Below are 15,545 nucleotides of genomic sequence, written 5' to 3' on the forward strand. Positions count from 1 at the left end.
TTTTTTAGAAAGTGAGAAACGTAATTAGTCATAAAAAATCGAAACTATTTAGAATGAGCAAAACCAAAAGTTTCAAACTAAAAAACCGATTAACAGAAACACATCTCAAACATCCGGAAAGCGAAAACGCCTGATCCTTTTCTCCGCTGCCTCTGCACCACGACCCCACTAGCTCGACCACATCACTAGGCACATCCAACGGCCCAACTCTCCTCTCTCCCGCCGCACCGTGCGCACTGAATCCCATTCGCTAACTGAAGAGTGGAAAGCAAACAACCATCACCAAACCCCAGCCCCGACGGCCCACCTCGCCGTCTCCGGCGATCGCCGTCGCCGCGCTGGCCTTGATCCCAACCCCAACCCTGCCCCTATTACCGCCCGTGGCGCTCGTACTCTGATGCTTCCCACCCCATGGCCCACCACATTCCCCGTCCCCTTCCCCTTCCCCTTCGTCGCCGCCTCCACCACCTCTTCCTCCTTGCCCTTCTCGCCGTCGCATCAGGTAACCCTAGCCCCGGGGTGTACGATCGGGGGGCCGAGGAAGCGGAGGCGTACTCGATCCTGACATTTCACGACTACACACCGCCGCCTCCCCCAGCGCTGCCGCCCCCGCCTGCCGCCCCGGCGGCGACCTGCGCCGGCGACCTCGGTGGCGTGGGCGACCTCGACACGCGCTGCGTAGTCCCCGCGTCCGTGCGGCTCGACGGCGGCGGCGTCTTCATCGGCGGGAATGGCAGCCTCCAGCTCCTGGACGGTGTCTCTGTCACCTGCCAGAGGCCAGGGTGCGTTGTCTCCGCCAATTTGTCTGGTGATATCCGCTTCGGCCATGGCGCCCGTGTCGTAGCCGGATGGGTCTCTCTCGCGGCCACCAACATCACTCTCGGCAACGACGCCGTTATCGACACCACTGCGCTTGCCGGCAACCCGCCGGATAAGACCAGCGGCGTACCCACCGGGACATATGGAGATGGTGGTGGGCATGGTGGCCGCGGCGCAAGCTGCTACGTCAATAAGGGGCAAACGCAGGAGGACTCGTGGGGTGGCGATACCTATGCCTGGTCTGAGCTCAAGACCCCGAATAGCTATGGGAGCAAAGGGGGATCTACTAGCGTTGAGAAGGACTATGGTGGCGGGGGTGGCGGAGTAGTGTGGTTGTTTGCAGATGAAATTGTCATGAATGGAACAGTTATTGCAGATGGCGGTAATGGTGGCACCAAGGGTGGGGGTGGCTCCGGGGGAAGCATCTATCTTAAGGCTGCAACCATGTGAGTATTTTTGCAATGATTTTGGAGCAATTTTTTTAGAAAGATTTTGGTAAACATCTGCACTTCATAGTGTGCATACCTACCTGATTTTGGAACAGTTTAGAATTTAATTCAATAGTGAAGTGCACTCAATGCAATTTCACCATCTCTAGTTTAGGAACAGTGTTTTGATCTGCTTAGTATGTGAAGAGGGAGTGATATTTGAATCATTTTAGGCTTGATGGAATGATAGTATACATTCATGTTATCATTCTCATTTTAGGCTTGATGGAATGATAGCATACATTCATGTATCATTCTCTGCTATAAGTACAGGGCCCTTCGTATGTACATTTCTCAAACTTATTATATATTTTTTGAAGAACTTTAACTCATGCTTATCAAGACTCTGTTTCTAAAAACAGAATTAATTGATGATGGTCTAGAATTCCATTTTACTCAAATATGTTGGTTATAGGCCATTGGTAATTCAGTTGACCCTATCTAATATTTTCTTGGAACAGGCAAGGCGGTGGCAAAATAAGTGCATGTGGAGGCAACGGTTTGTCTGGGGGAGGTGGAGGACGTGTTTCTATTGATGTTTTCAGTAGGCATGATGACACTCATTTTTTTGTTCATGGTAATCCAATACGGGCTTCCAGTTGGATCGTTGCATTGCTGTTCTAGCTGCTGGGCTGCATCGAGTTATTTTTGCTTATAACACGCAATATTCATACTATTCACACTTCTTTCTGATAGAGTTGAATTTGTTTTCTGGTCTTCACAATTGTTTGGGCTAAATGTCAATCAAGGTGCAAAAGAATGTTGATTTGGTTTATGGATGCTACTTTGTTGAGGTTTGGAGAGCCATTGCATAGGGTTTAGTTATTGTAATATTGTGGCCTATTTTGGGAACCTTTTACATTTTTATTAATCTGACCAACTAAGCATACTACTTCAAACTAACCTTTGAATGGAAAAAATTAACTTGGTTGCAAAGTTTGCCCAGATTTCCCCTGAGCCTAAATTTTCAATCAGCATAACTTCTTCTGACTAAATTTAGGTTATGGACTTGGGTTAAACATCATGAATCTTACTGACCAGAACCACTAGTTTTTGCCAGTAACCTGTTAGAAAGTGGTACTGGTGTCCTGGAAGAGGGTAGCTTCAGTTCCTGATATGCTTCAAAAAATTCTGAGAGAGGAATGACAAAATGATAGTACTCGACTTCTCCTCATTCTCATTTGTTTCACACTGGTCGATTGTGAAGTGAAACTACGAGATCTGATCTAGTTTAGGTAGCGAACTTTATCGTGCTGGTCCAGAGTTTTGACCCTCTAATTTGACAAAGTATTTTATGTTGGAATTTGTAGCTGTAATTTGCTACCAAACAAATTGGTCAATTTAATAATACCCCCTATCTTTTGGTCATATTTTATAAGGTCATTCATTATAAAAGGACTAGCTATCGAGTGAGGATTTTCAAAAATTCAAAATTCGACACTTTAAGTTTCAAAAATTTCTGAAAATAAATACACAAGTACTTATAGATGTATAATAGATGTGTGTAAAATTTCATTATGAAATACATATTGATGTGACTACAAAAAAATCATGTACTTTTATAGTGAACAGTATGTGCTAGATATACATGTTTTTTTTGTATAGCTCGCATAAAAATTTATTTTGCCATGAAACTTTACAGATAAGCTGTATACATCCATAGGTATGTGTGTATTTTTTTCATAATTTTTTGAAACCTAAAAATTTATTTTTTGAACTTGTTAAATTTCGGGCTCCATGGAGCTCAAGCGCCATTAGCAATTTCTGCTATCTATCAATATTTGTATTAACTGTGTAGTTATTAGATGGAAATGGACCAGTTTGTACAAGCTTATTGACATACTTTTTGTTGGTGTTTGACCTATGCTACGTTTAAGGGGGGAGGAGTTCAGGATGTCCAGACAACGCAGGAGCAGCTGGGACACTTTATGAAGAAGTACCTAAGAGTATTACTGTTAGCAACAATAACTTGAGCACACAAACTGATACAGTTTTTTTAGACCCCCCATATGAGCCACTCTGGACAAATGTTTTTATCAAGAATCATGCAAAAGTTTCTCTGCCGCTGCGCTGGAGTCGTCTTCAGGTCTGAGGCCTAAAATATCATCTCCATTGACAGTGTATTATAATGATCTTGCTACTAGCACTGCATTTTTTCTCTTACTTTTGTGGAGATAAACTCGCGCAACAATTTTCTTTACAGAAATCCTCTTTTGCCATTTTTAGTCAGGTTAATAGATTGCTGTTATTCAGGTGACTTCTCTTGTGCTTTCTTGAACCATTAAAGTCACATAATATGCCTTTGTATACATTTGTGCTGCATTTCTCGTAAGTAGTCGCAGCTCCCTGCTAGTGAATCTAGCTGCCTGAAATGTAACCCCCCCCCCCCCCTGCGTTCCAAAATCCAAAATATAAGGTGTTGCTTGACTTTCCAGCCTCCAATGTGCGATTTTCACAAAATTTATTTTCGTAAAATGATATATGACATAAACATGTTTTGCAATTCAAATAGAATGATAACACTCTTACATGCCAATCCATATACTTCCACATATATTAGTGGCAAGTTTTAAAACATTGACCACACATATAGTAATACGGCATATATTTTTGAATGGAGGGAGTAGAATAGTACCTATTGTGGGAAATCTTTCTTCCTAACATACACAGGTATCAGGTATGCGGCTAGATGGTTTATAACGTGCTATATGTATATATATCTATGTGTGTGTGTGGAGAGAGAGAGAGAGAGAGAGTACAAGGGGCAAGGGGTAGGTTGGTACAGAGGTAAGTTGATTTGTACAAGGAACCTGACAGCCCACAAACTTTCATTAGTGTTTACACCTCAAGTTACAGAGTACAAGTGGCTGCTAAACAGGATGACAAAACAAATTTTGTTTCTGCTGACTTAGTGCCTAAGACTTACCTATCACCTATTGTTTGCACTGATATGAAAAGGTCAACTGGCAAACATTTATTGTGCATTTATTGTGACTATAAGTGGATTCATGTTTTCTTTACTTGTTTCTTCCATCCTATCCAAAAGATGTTCCAATAATCATTTTTGTTTGCTTTCTTATTTTCAGGCACAAGGACAAATTAGTCTTCTATCTCGGGCTACTCTAACTTTTGGCCTGACACATTACCCTTATTCAGAGTTTGAACTATTGGCTGAGGAACTTCTTATGAGTGATTCTACAATACAGGTTTATTACCTATTTTCAGAAAAATTTGGCCCTCTACTTGGTGCATTTACACCTCACCACTAAATAATTTCAGGTCTTTGGTGCTCTACGAATGTCCGTAAAGATGCTCCTTATGTGGAACTCTAGGATGGTTATTGATGGTGGCAGAGATTCAGGAGTTGCAACTTCTTTACTGGAAGGAAGCAATTTGATAGTTCTGAGGGTACGTTATTGGCCTACTATTGTAAGTTGTACACCCCCCTTTACCTGCCATTACCTTCTGTATGATATTTTTGTTTACGTGCTTGTCAGGAATCATCAGTGATACATTCTAATGGTAATCTTGGAATTCATGGTCAAGGCGTTCTGAATTTATCCGGAAATGGAGACACAATTGAGGCACAACGTCTTATTTTATCACTATTCTACAACATACTGGTAAATCAAGTGATTTTGGTTTGTTTGTTGATTGGGCGAAAGTTTTCCTTCCTTATTGTGCTTTATGCCTTTATTGGGAGAACTTTCTGGGTTTAAGTTAAGTTGTATCCAGAGGTTTGGTACTGCCATTGATGTCATCTTAATTTGATGCATCGCGAAGTTGTTCTTTAGGAGCTTGATCACCAGTTTGCATGTTTTATACACAGTATCGTTCATCCTGTTGTTCACTTATTCATTTCTCTTGAAACTCAAGAATGAAGATGCTGAATTTGATTGTTGGAACTTATCTTATGTGATGAACTATTTTATTTTTCCATAAGTGAACTGTTCAATATTTTTGCCAATTGTTTACAATGCAGAGTACAAACATTCGAAGTATTCCTTCTGTTTTCTATTCCTTATGCGGTGTAGCATAAACCCTTTTGCGGTTTTTGATATTTCCAGTCTAACTTATTCAGTTTCATACACCATTTTTGCACTTAGATGTTTCTGATCTTTTATAGTCATTCAAAGAACATAATGTGCTAATTGAGTCATAATTCGTTTTAGGTTGGACGTGGAGCTGTTCTACGGGGCCCACTTATAAACGCGAGCGGTGATGATGTGTAAATACCGCGTCCTTCAGTTCTAGTGTTAAATACTTCTCTTGTGCTATTTTCCTTTGTAATGGAGATGTTCAAATGGTTAATGAGATTTTGTGGCTACTCTAGGGCCCCAAAGTTGAATTGCGAAAATGAGAGTTGTCCTATGGAAATTTTTCATCCGCCCGAGGATTGCAATCTGAATTCTTCCTTATCTTTTACTCTACAGGTGCACTCTTAAATTTTTAAACATCCCACATGCAATGATGCTTCACATATTTCTTATAATACCTTTTAACATGTAATCCATGGTGGACTTTGTCATGCAGATATGCCGTGTTGAAGATATTGATGTGTCTGGCCTTGTGCAAGGAACTGTCATAAATTTTAATAGAGCAAGAAATGTCACCATACAGCGACATGGGAGCATTAGTGCAACAGGATTAGGTAAACACATCACTGTTTCTTGTTTGCCAGAATTACTATTAAGTCTTTGTTGTCATTGTCGCCGCTTTTGAAAACCACCTTTTCTACTTTTGGATGCCACAGTTAGCTGAAACCATCCTCTTGGATTCCACCACAGAACAAACTTACTAGAATTGGTAAATATTCCCATAACTAACTAGATGTTGTAGGGCAGTATCGCACAACATCACAAGAACAAATTGATCCTTATGTCTATAACCCTGCAGACAGCTTGCATAACATGTTATGTGACTATATTTGTATGTTTGTTACATTGCATGTGTCTTCTATATGTTTGCAGTTGCTCTATTGGAAGTTTCAAGTGTTTGGTGTTACCAATTACCATACTATGCTTAGTTATTTTTGCTTGACTTCAGTCTGGACACCTAATTCATAGGGTACCTACCTGTCCTCTTCACATTTAGTTGTTCACCATGTGTCAACACTTCTGCGTTTTAAATATCTAGCGTTAGCTGTGAGCAGGCCTGGTCCTGACATATCGATATTGGAAGCCCCGGGATGAGACAAAAATACAAGGCCTCAATTCGTATATAAGTAAATATACTTTTTATTCCAGTTGAAAAGATGCTCCATTTTTTGATAGAAAAACATATAATGGTACTTTATATTGCATAATGACCTAAAAGCATTGAAAGTAGTAACTCAATTATTATTTCTGAACTAACATAAATTTGTGTATGTATACATGTACGTAAAGAATTTTCTCTCAATGGTTACTGTGGAACTCTTCTAAGGTTTTATGTCCCCCAGACGAAAAAAAACATATAGTTGAGTTCATCTGTGTAGAAGTTCCTAAAAATCATGAAAAGAACGCCGTAACACTTATGATTATGATGTAAGATGGTCGAGCGGAGCGATTGAAAAATTACGGCTTTATGTCCCCCAGACGAAAAAAACATATAGTTGAGTTCACCTATGTCGTGGTCAGCTGCAATGATTGTTTTTTTTTTTCCGCCGTGGGTACATGAAGTCGTCTACATAGTCAAAACCTTAGAAGCGAGCATAAGGATACCTGGTGGTGGAGTGATGTTCAGAAGGCGATTAAAGAGAAGAAAGACTGTTTCAGACGCCTATACCTGGATAGGAGTGCAGACAACATAGAGAAGTACAAGATGTCGAAGAAGGCCGCAAAGCGAGCTGTTAGTGAAGCAAGTTGTCGGGCGTATGAGGACCTCTACCAACGGTTAGGCATGAAGGAAGGCGAAAGGTATAAGATGATCAAGATCCGAGAGAGGAAGACGAGGGATATTGGCCAAGTCAAATGCATCAAGGACGGGGCAGACCAACTCCTGGTGAAGGACGAGGAGATTAAGCATAGATGGTGGGAGTACTTCGACAAGCTGTTCAATGGGGAGAATGAGAGTTCTACCATTTGAACCAGACGACTCCTTTGATGAGACCATCATGCGTTTTGTGCGGTGAATCCAGGAGTCTGAGGTCAAGGAGGCTTTAAAAAGGATGAAAGGAGGCAAGGCGATGGGCCCTGAGTGTATCCCCATTGAGGTGTGGAAAGGCCTCGGGGACATAGCGATAGTATGGTTAACCAAGCTTATCAACATCATTTTTCGGGCAAACAAGATGCCAAAAGAATGGAGACGAAGTATATTAGTACCAATCTTCAAGAACAAGGGGGATGTTCAGAGTTGTACTAATTACCGTGGAATTAAGCTGATGATCCATACAATGAAGCTATGGGAGAGAGTCATTGAGCACCACTTAAGAAGAATGACAAGCGTGACCAAAAATCAGTTTGGTTTCATGCCTGGGAGGTCGACCATGGAAGCCATTTTCTTGGTACGACAACTTATGGAGAGATACAGGGAGCAAAAGGACTTGCATATGGTGTTCATTGACTTGGAGAAGGCCTATGATAAGATACCGCGGAATGTCATGTGGTGGGCCTTGGAGAAACACAAAGTCCCAGCAAAGTACATTACCCTCATCAAGGACATGTACGATAATGTTGTGACAAGTGTTCGAACAAGTGATGTCGACACTGATGACTTCCCGATTAAGATAGGACTGCATCAGGAGTCAGCTTTGAGTCCTTATCTTTTTGCCTTGGTGATGGATGAGGTCACAAGGGATATACAAGGAGATATCCCATGGTGTATGCTCTTTGCGAATGATGTGGTGCTAGTTGACGATAGTCGGACGGGGGTAAATAGGAAGTTAGAGTTATAGAGACAAAACCTTGGAATCGAAAGGGTTTAGGCTTAGTAGAACTAAAACTGAGTACATGATGTGCGGTTTCAGTACTACTAGGTGTGAGGAGGAGGAGGTTAGCCTTGATGGGCAGGTGGTGCCTCAGATGGACACCTTTCGATATTTGGAGTCAGTGCTGCAGGAGGATGGGGGTATTGATGAAGATGTGAACCATCGAATCAAAGCCGGATGGATGAAGTGGCGCCAAGCTTCTGGCGTTCTCTGTGACAAGGGAGTGCCACAAAAGCTAAAAGGCAAGTTCTACAGGACGACAGTTCGACCTGCAATGTTGTATGGCGCTGAGTGTTGGCTGACTAAAAGGCGCCATGTTCAATAGTGGAGATGCGTATGTTGAAGTGGATGTGTGGCCACATGAGGAAGGATCGAGTCCGGAATGATGATATTCGAGATAGAGTTGGGGTAGCACCAATTGAAGAGAAGCTTGTCCAACATCGTCTGAGATGGTTTGGGCATATTTAGCGTAGGCCTCCAGAAGCTCCAGTGCATAGCGGACGGCTAAAGCGTGCGGAGAATATCAAGAGAGGTCGGGGTAGACCGAATTTGACATGGGAGGAGTCTGTTAAGAGAGACCTGAAGGATTGGAGTATCACCAAAGAACTAGCTATGGACAGGGGTGCATGGAAGCTTGCTATCCATGTGCCAGAGCCATGAGTTGGTTGCGAGACCTTATGGGTTTCACCTCTAGCCTACCCCAACTAGTTTGGGACAAAAGACTTTGTTGTTGTTGTTGGGTACATGAAGTCGTCTTTTTGCAATCGCTCTGTTGGATCGTCTTATATCATAATCGTGACGTTCAAGTATTATTTTCATAATTTTTAGAACTTCTAAACTGTTAAAACCTTAATGAGTTCCCCAAAGACCAGTGATATCCACATTTTTTCCTTGTATGTTTTTTCTATTTGTGGAACATCTTTTCAATGTTGGAGATGTCTTAAATGTGTGGTATATTCTAGAAAATACCCTCAATTGTGTCTTAATATATGGGGAATGATGCTTTGACCCAAATGTATTCTAGAAAACAGATTTGTGTAACAAGTAACTACTAACGCGCTGCACAAAGGCTTGCAATCCATCGCCATGCTCATTCCCTGGATGATCTAGAAGCAGCGGAACGAATGCATCTTTGAAAACGCGCGACCCTCGATCGAAGCATTAGTGGATAGGATTAAAGCTGAGGCCAAATGTTGGGCACAAGCCGGGGCACAGGGGCTCAGGGTTGTTTTGCCCACATCCTGGGATGTCTATTGATTAGGAGCTTGACCCATGTAACACCACCCTGTATAGTGCTCGGGACATTGGTCCGCATGGATGATTCACAGAGCTTTTACGGGAATAGTTTGCAAGGTGCTCGACGTTCCAAGGGTTGGGCACGAGCATGCCTTCTTCAGTCTCCAGCTGCACGCATACTGGTCGGGAGACGCTGATTACCAAGAAAGAACCTTCCCACATGGGCGAGAGATTGTTCTTCCCTTAACGAGTTTGGGCCCGACGAAGGACGAGATCTCCAACATCGAGCGCCCAGGAGCGGACGTGGTGTTGATGATAAGGTCTGAGGCTTTGCTGATATAGGGCGGCGCGGATCGAGGCCAAGCATTGGAATTCTTCAGGGAGGTCATGTCTTCGATGGAAGGACCGCTTCCGCCTTGTAGACGAGGGCGAAAAGGGTCACCGGTGACCCTGCCTTGGGTCAACGATAACTCGTCGACACAATGCCTGCCACTCTTCTTAAGCTTGTCGAAGGTGCGGGTCTTGAGCCCTTTGAGGACGAGGGTGTTGGCTCGTTCCACCTGCCTGTTGCTATGGGGATGGGCAATGGAGGCGAAACATAGCCTAATCCCGAGCTCTTCGCAGTATTTGATGAAGGCGGCACTGGTGAACTGCATGCTGTTGTCGGTGAAGATCCGGTTAGGGACTCAAGAAATGGTAGACAATTCCTTAGAAGAACTTGATCGCCGTGCTTGCAGTGATCTCGGCGACGGGGATGACCTCCACCCACTTGGTGAATTTGTCGACGGTGACACAGAGATACTCAGCCCCCCACTGCACGGGGAAAGGGCCCAAGAATATCCAGCCCTTAAACCGTGAACGACCATGAGAGGGAGATGGTCTGGAGAGCATGAGTTGCCTGATGGATTTGCTTTGCGTGGAACGGGCACGTCTCGCAGCGTCAGACCATCTCGGCGGCGTCTTGAAGAGTAGTCAACCAGTAAAAAATCTTTCTGAAAGCCTTTCCGACCAGGGTGCGCGAAGATGTGTGGATAACGCATTCGCCTCCATGAATACCCACGAGCAGCTCTTGGCCTTCCTCGGGATGCACTTGAGCAGGACCCGGTGGGCGCTGCGCCGATACAAGTCCCCATCCATCAAGGTGTAGCCCTTGGCTTATTGAGCGATCCTTTCCGCGGTTGTGTCGTCCTCGAGGAGGGCATTTTCCTTGAGGTAGCCCTGGATTTCTGTGATCCATGAGGGCTCATGTGAATGGCTGGGGAGTCCGGGGTGTTCGTCAGGTGGTGCTACCTACTCGGGGCTTGCCTCGGCGGGGATCCTTGTAGTCGACGCCACCCAGGCGCCTTCGCTGGAGTGAGAGAAACCCCTTCGTCCTTTTCGGGGGTTCGGGTGCGTGGGGAAGTACTCCTTCCGGGAAGGCTCCGACCCGGTCCCTTGCGTTCATGTTCCCTCGAATCTTAGGGATCATCTCTAGGGGCATCTAATAAATGTTGCCGAACATGGCGTGATCATCGGGTGGTGGCGTCCATGCAGAGCTGGCCGCAGGACACTCACCGTAGTGAGTCGCAACCTCATCGGCGCGAGTGGATGCCCTTCTGTCCTGGTTGGTGACCAGGGCAGACGGTCGGGAGATCCTTTCTTCAAAGGTGCCGACTGGGATCTGCTCCCGAATGGAGGCCAATTTGGATAGTTTGTCAGCGAGCGCGTTGTCGTGACGAGGTATGTGCTTCATCAGTGGTCCATTGAAGTGTTGCTTCATCCTCCTGCCTTAGTCAGGTAGGCTGCCCATCTGCAGGTCCTGGCACGGGTAATCCTTGGTCACCTTATTCACGACGAGCTGGGAGTCGCCTTTGATGACAAGGTGGCGAATTTTGAGAGGGCCGCTGCGCGTAGCCTGGCGAGCAGTCCTTCATATTCCGCCATGTTGTTGGTGGCCTTCTCAATCAATAGTTCTACGACGTACTCGAGTTGTTTGCCTGTTGGTGAGGTAAGCACCACCCGAGCCCCCGTGCCATTGAAGTTGAAGGAGCCATCGAAATGCATGGTCCAATGCTCGGGATCCCATTGCCTGAGATCGGTGGTCGGGACCTCTTCTTTGTCCTCGGGCACTTGAGTTCACTCTGTGACAAAGTTTGCCAGGGCGTGGCTTTGAGGGTGTTGGAGCAGGCGAAATGGAGGCCGAACTTCCCGAGCTTGATCACCCATCCCACCACGCGGTCCATGACTTGCGATTGCACATGACGCGCTCGAGTGGGAAAGAGGTGACCACTGACACTTCGTGGGGCTGGAAGTAGTGTCGCGGCTTTCTTGACGCTATCAAGACGGCGTAGAGCATCTTCTGAACTTGAGGGTATCATGACTTGGTGTCGTGAAGAACCTCACTGACGAAGTAGATGGGACGCTGGACGAGGTGCCCCGGCTTGTGGGAGCGTGCTTGGGAGTTGTCGGCAGCTTGGAGCCGATTGCTTCCGCGGAGGACGTCAAGAGAGAGGTTCCGTCGTCCAAGGGCGAGATGAGCGGGGCCGGCGGTGCTGCCCTGCCCACCTCCTTCCTTTCCACCACGAGGACTGCGCTTGAAACCTAGGGGGTGGCCGTGTGAAAGAACATGCGGTGCCCCCATGTTTGGTTTTGGTAATTGATGACAATCTCTATGGACTAATGGTTGCCTTGAGTTATATTTGAAGGATTTGTCCATAGGCATTTCTTGAAGTCCATGTGTTGGTTTCAAGGAGTTTATGTGGTGACCAAGGTGTTATTATGGAATTATCCAAAGATTGGTCATGTGAGAGTTGAGCTTATTGCAAGCATGTCTTGAAGAAGAAGATTGTGTGATCATTCATGTTTACCTTCAAGACATCATCCAAATGAAGAGAGTTGGAATGAGTCAAAGTTGATCAAGACTAAGTCAAGAGTGAATCAAGTTGATCAACACACAAAGCGCACAAGATGTACCGAGGGATCAAGCGATCCCATGGTATGGTAAGCATTGTCAATTACGCTTTGTGTACTAACCCATGGTCTTCGTGAGAGTTCTTTGTGGGGTTAGGTTGCGGTGTGCAAGTTCAAGTGAAGCGGGCAAGTTCAAGTAAAGCATCACGAAGAGATCAAATGCTTGAAGCCATTGTGGTGACAATGGACTTGTGAAGATGTGCGGAAGGGTGGCTCACCCATAGTGGAGTATGGGGGAGCAATCAACTAGTCTTCATCGAGCCAACGCAGTCAAGAAAGGTGGTCCATCTTTAGGGAGTCAAGATCGTCATCATCTAGCTCAAGTGGAACATGTGCAAGGCAAAGGTTTGCTCTTGATAGGTTTTCTATTTTACCGGTTTCATGATGGTAGTTGGGAGACCGGGTTATAGGATTGATTGCCATACTATCAAGGGGGGCTCTCGATGAGTAGCTTGATCGTATCGTTCATAGAGAGCTCAGACCATTGCATCCTTGCATCATCTTTATTGGTTCTTGTTTGGTTCTTCTCTTTGTGGGTTTTGGAGCTTATGGTCATCTTGATGACAAGCTCGAGTTCATCGAAAACGGAGTTCACTCACATCTTCTATGATGTTTTCGATGTTGGAGGTTATGCCGGTTCTTCTCGGTTGGAGGTTTCACTCCTCTATTTGTTGGCATACTTCCCCTGCCTCTTCTTACTATAACCAGTCGCTGTTTTGATGCTACTCGTCTTCCTCTATCCAACAAGCTTGAGTTTGCTCAATTCGGAGCTCATATGAAGAAGTTTTGGCAGTTCTGTTTTTCTCCCTGCGGTAGTACCGCGGTGGCAGCGGTAGTACCGCTTGTAGCGTCAAGCGGTAGTACCGCTCCAGTACCGCTCTACTACCGCCTCGATTTTGGGTCTGCTCTTTTCGTGTTGGGTTCAGCGGTAGTCGCGCGGCAGTTAGTTCCGCCTATAAGCGGTAGTACCGCTCCGGTCGAGCGGTAGTACCGCTGGGGTGAGCGGTAGTACCGCTTATAAGCGGTACTACCGCCCCAAGGTTCATGTTTTGTTGATCCGTTTCCCTGCTTCTTCCGCCCGAGCGGTAGTACCGCTCGTGGAGCGGTAGTACCGCTCGTGTGCGGGCTGAGCACATAACGGTTGGATTTTCCCCCTCCTATAAAAGGGGGTCTTCTTCCCCAATGAACCTTATCTCTTGAGCTCGTGTTCTTCCCCCATTGTTGACCTTCTTCGAGCTTGCTAACTCTCAATCCCTCCATGGATTCTTGCTAGTTTTTGAGGGAAAAGAGAGAGGAGATCTAGATCCACATTTCCACCAATCACTTTCTCCTCTATGTGAGGGGAACCCCTTGGATCTAGATCTTGGAGTTCTTGGTGTTCTCCTTCTTGTTCTTCCTCTCTTTTTCCTCCCTAGCATTAGTTGCTTCGGTGGGATTTGAGAGAGAAGGACTTGGGCACTCCGTGTGCCCTTGCCGTTGCATTTGGTGCATCGGTTTGAGTTCTCCATGGTGATACGTGGAAGTTACAAGTTGAGAAGCTTATTACTCTTGGGTGCTTGGTGCCCTTGAGCTTGTTCCTCTTGGGTGCTTGGGCGCCCTAGACGGTTGGTGGTGTTCGGAGCTCAATCATTGTGGTGTAAAGCTCCGGGCAAGCGTCGGGGTCTCCAATTAGGTTGTGGAGATCGCCCCGAGCAATTTGACGGGTACCGGTGACCGCCCCCAAGGGTTGCCAAAGTGTACGGGTTCGGTGACCGCCCCCAAGGGTTGCCATTTGTACGGGTTCGGTGACCGCCCTCAAGGGTCCCTTAGTGGAATCACGGCATCTTGCATTGTGCGAGGGCGTGAGGAGATTACGGTGGCCCTAGTGGCTTCTTGGGGAGCATTGTGCCTCCACACCGCTCCAAACGGAGATTAGCATCCGCAAGGGTGTGAACTTCGGGATACATCGTCGTCTCCGCGTGCCTCGGTTATCTCTTACCCGAACCCTTTACTTATGCACTTTACTTTGTGATAGCCATATTGTTTCTTGTCATATATCTTGCTATCACTTAGTTGTTTATCTTGCTTAGCATAAGTTGTTGGTGCACATAGGTGAGCCTAGTTGTTGTAGGTTTTGTGCTTGTCAAATTAACCGCTAGGTTTATTCCGCATTTGTTCAAGCCTAAACCGTAATTATTTTAAAGCGCCTATTCACCTCCCCCTCTAGGCGACATCCACGATCTTTCACCGTGATATACAACAGCAAGGCTCCCTTGGCCTTGACGCCATCAGGATCGGCGGGGAGGAAAAGTACCGTTTCAAGTCCCGCAATGCCTGCTCGGCCTTTGGTGTCCACTTGAACGGGTCCAACCTCTTGAGGAGTTTGAACAGGCCCGCTCCCCGTGCTTGGACATGAACCTTTGCTAGGCCACCATGCAGCACGACAAGTGTTGCACGTCCTTGAGACGTGCCGGGGGCGCATTTGGTTGATGGCGGTGATCTTCTCGAGATTAGCATTGATGGTATTGCTAGACACGAGGAAACCGAGGAGCTTCCCCGAGGGTATCCCGAAGACACATTTGTTGGGTTTCAACTTCATGCACATGCGGCGCAGGTTAGCGGAAGTCTCCGATAGGCAGTCGAGGAGCATGGCCTGGTCCTTCTTCCAACGAGATCGTCGATGTAGGCCTCGACGTTGCGGCCGTGTTGGTGCTCCAAAGTGATGCGCATGGCTCGCTGATACATTGGACCTGCATTCTTTAGACGAAAAGGCATGCATGTATAACAAAAAGTCCCTGGAGGGTGATGAAAGTTGTCTTTTCCTCGTCCTCCTTGTCCATGCATATGTGGTGGCAACCAGAATATGCGTCTAGGAAGCACAGGAGATCGCACCCCACAGTGGAGTTCATGATCTGGTCAATGCAAGGCAGTGGGAAGGGATCCTTTGGGCACGCCTTGTTGAGGTCGTTGAAGTCCACACTAATCCTTTGCTTTTTGTTGGCCTTTGACGAGCCTCTTGGGTGAATCACTCAAGGTGAATCACCTCGCGGATGAAACGAGCCTCCTGATGCCGATTCTCCTCCGCACGGATGAAATCTTGTCGCTCGAGTGCTTGTCGGCACGCCTTCTGCTGGACGGGGTGCACGCCTAGGCACACGGATAAGTGG

At 46.1% G+C, this 15,545-nt stretch overlaps 1 protein-coding gene across 3 annotated transcripts in view; it reads left to right on the top strand.

The window, feature by feature from the left end:
* Positions 1 to 210: 210 nt before the first annotated feature.
* The window catches only part of LOC123180728 (uncharacterized), a 31,400-nt gene continuing 16,065 nt past the window's right edge, over positions 211 to 15,545 (top strand). For 2 of the 3 annotated variants that reach the window (XM_044592845.1, XM_044592846.1), the window contains exons 1-9: positions 211 to 1,265; positions 1,769 to 1,884; positions 3,185 to 3,393; positions 4,394 to 4,513; positions 4,587 to 4,715; positions 4,805 to 4,930; positions 5,480 to 5,535; positions 5,641 to 5,740; positions 5,841 to 5,958. In XM_044592845.1, coding sequence (XP_044448780.1) covers positions 412 to 1,265; positions 1,769 to 1,884; positions 3,185 to 3,393; positions 4,394 to 4,513; positions 4,587 to 4,715; positions 4,805 to 4,930; positions 5,480 to 5,535; positions 5,641 to 5,740; positions 5,841 to 5,958 — 1,828 coding nt within the window. In that variant the 5' untranslated portion in view covers positions 211 to 411. Of the gene's footprint in view, positions 1,266 to 1,768; positions 1,885 to 3,184; positions 3,394 to 4,393; positions 4,514 to 4,586; positions 4,716 to 4,804; positions 4,931 to 5,479; positions 5,536 to 5,640; positions 5,741 to 5,840; positions 5,959 to 15,545 lie in introns of those variants that run through there. The other variant, XM_044592847.1, reaches the window with a different exon arrangement.

Source organism: Triticum aestivum, chromosome 1D (genome assembly GCF_018294505.1).
Source record: "Triticum aestivum cultivar Chinese Spring chromosome 1D, IWGSC CS RefSeq v2.1, whole genome shotgun sequence".
NCBI classification, from domain to species: Eukaryota; Viridiplantae; Streptophyta; class Magnoliopsida; order Poales; family Poaceae; genus Triticum; species Triticum aestivum.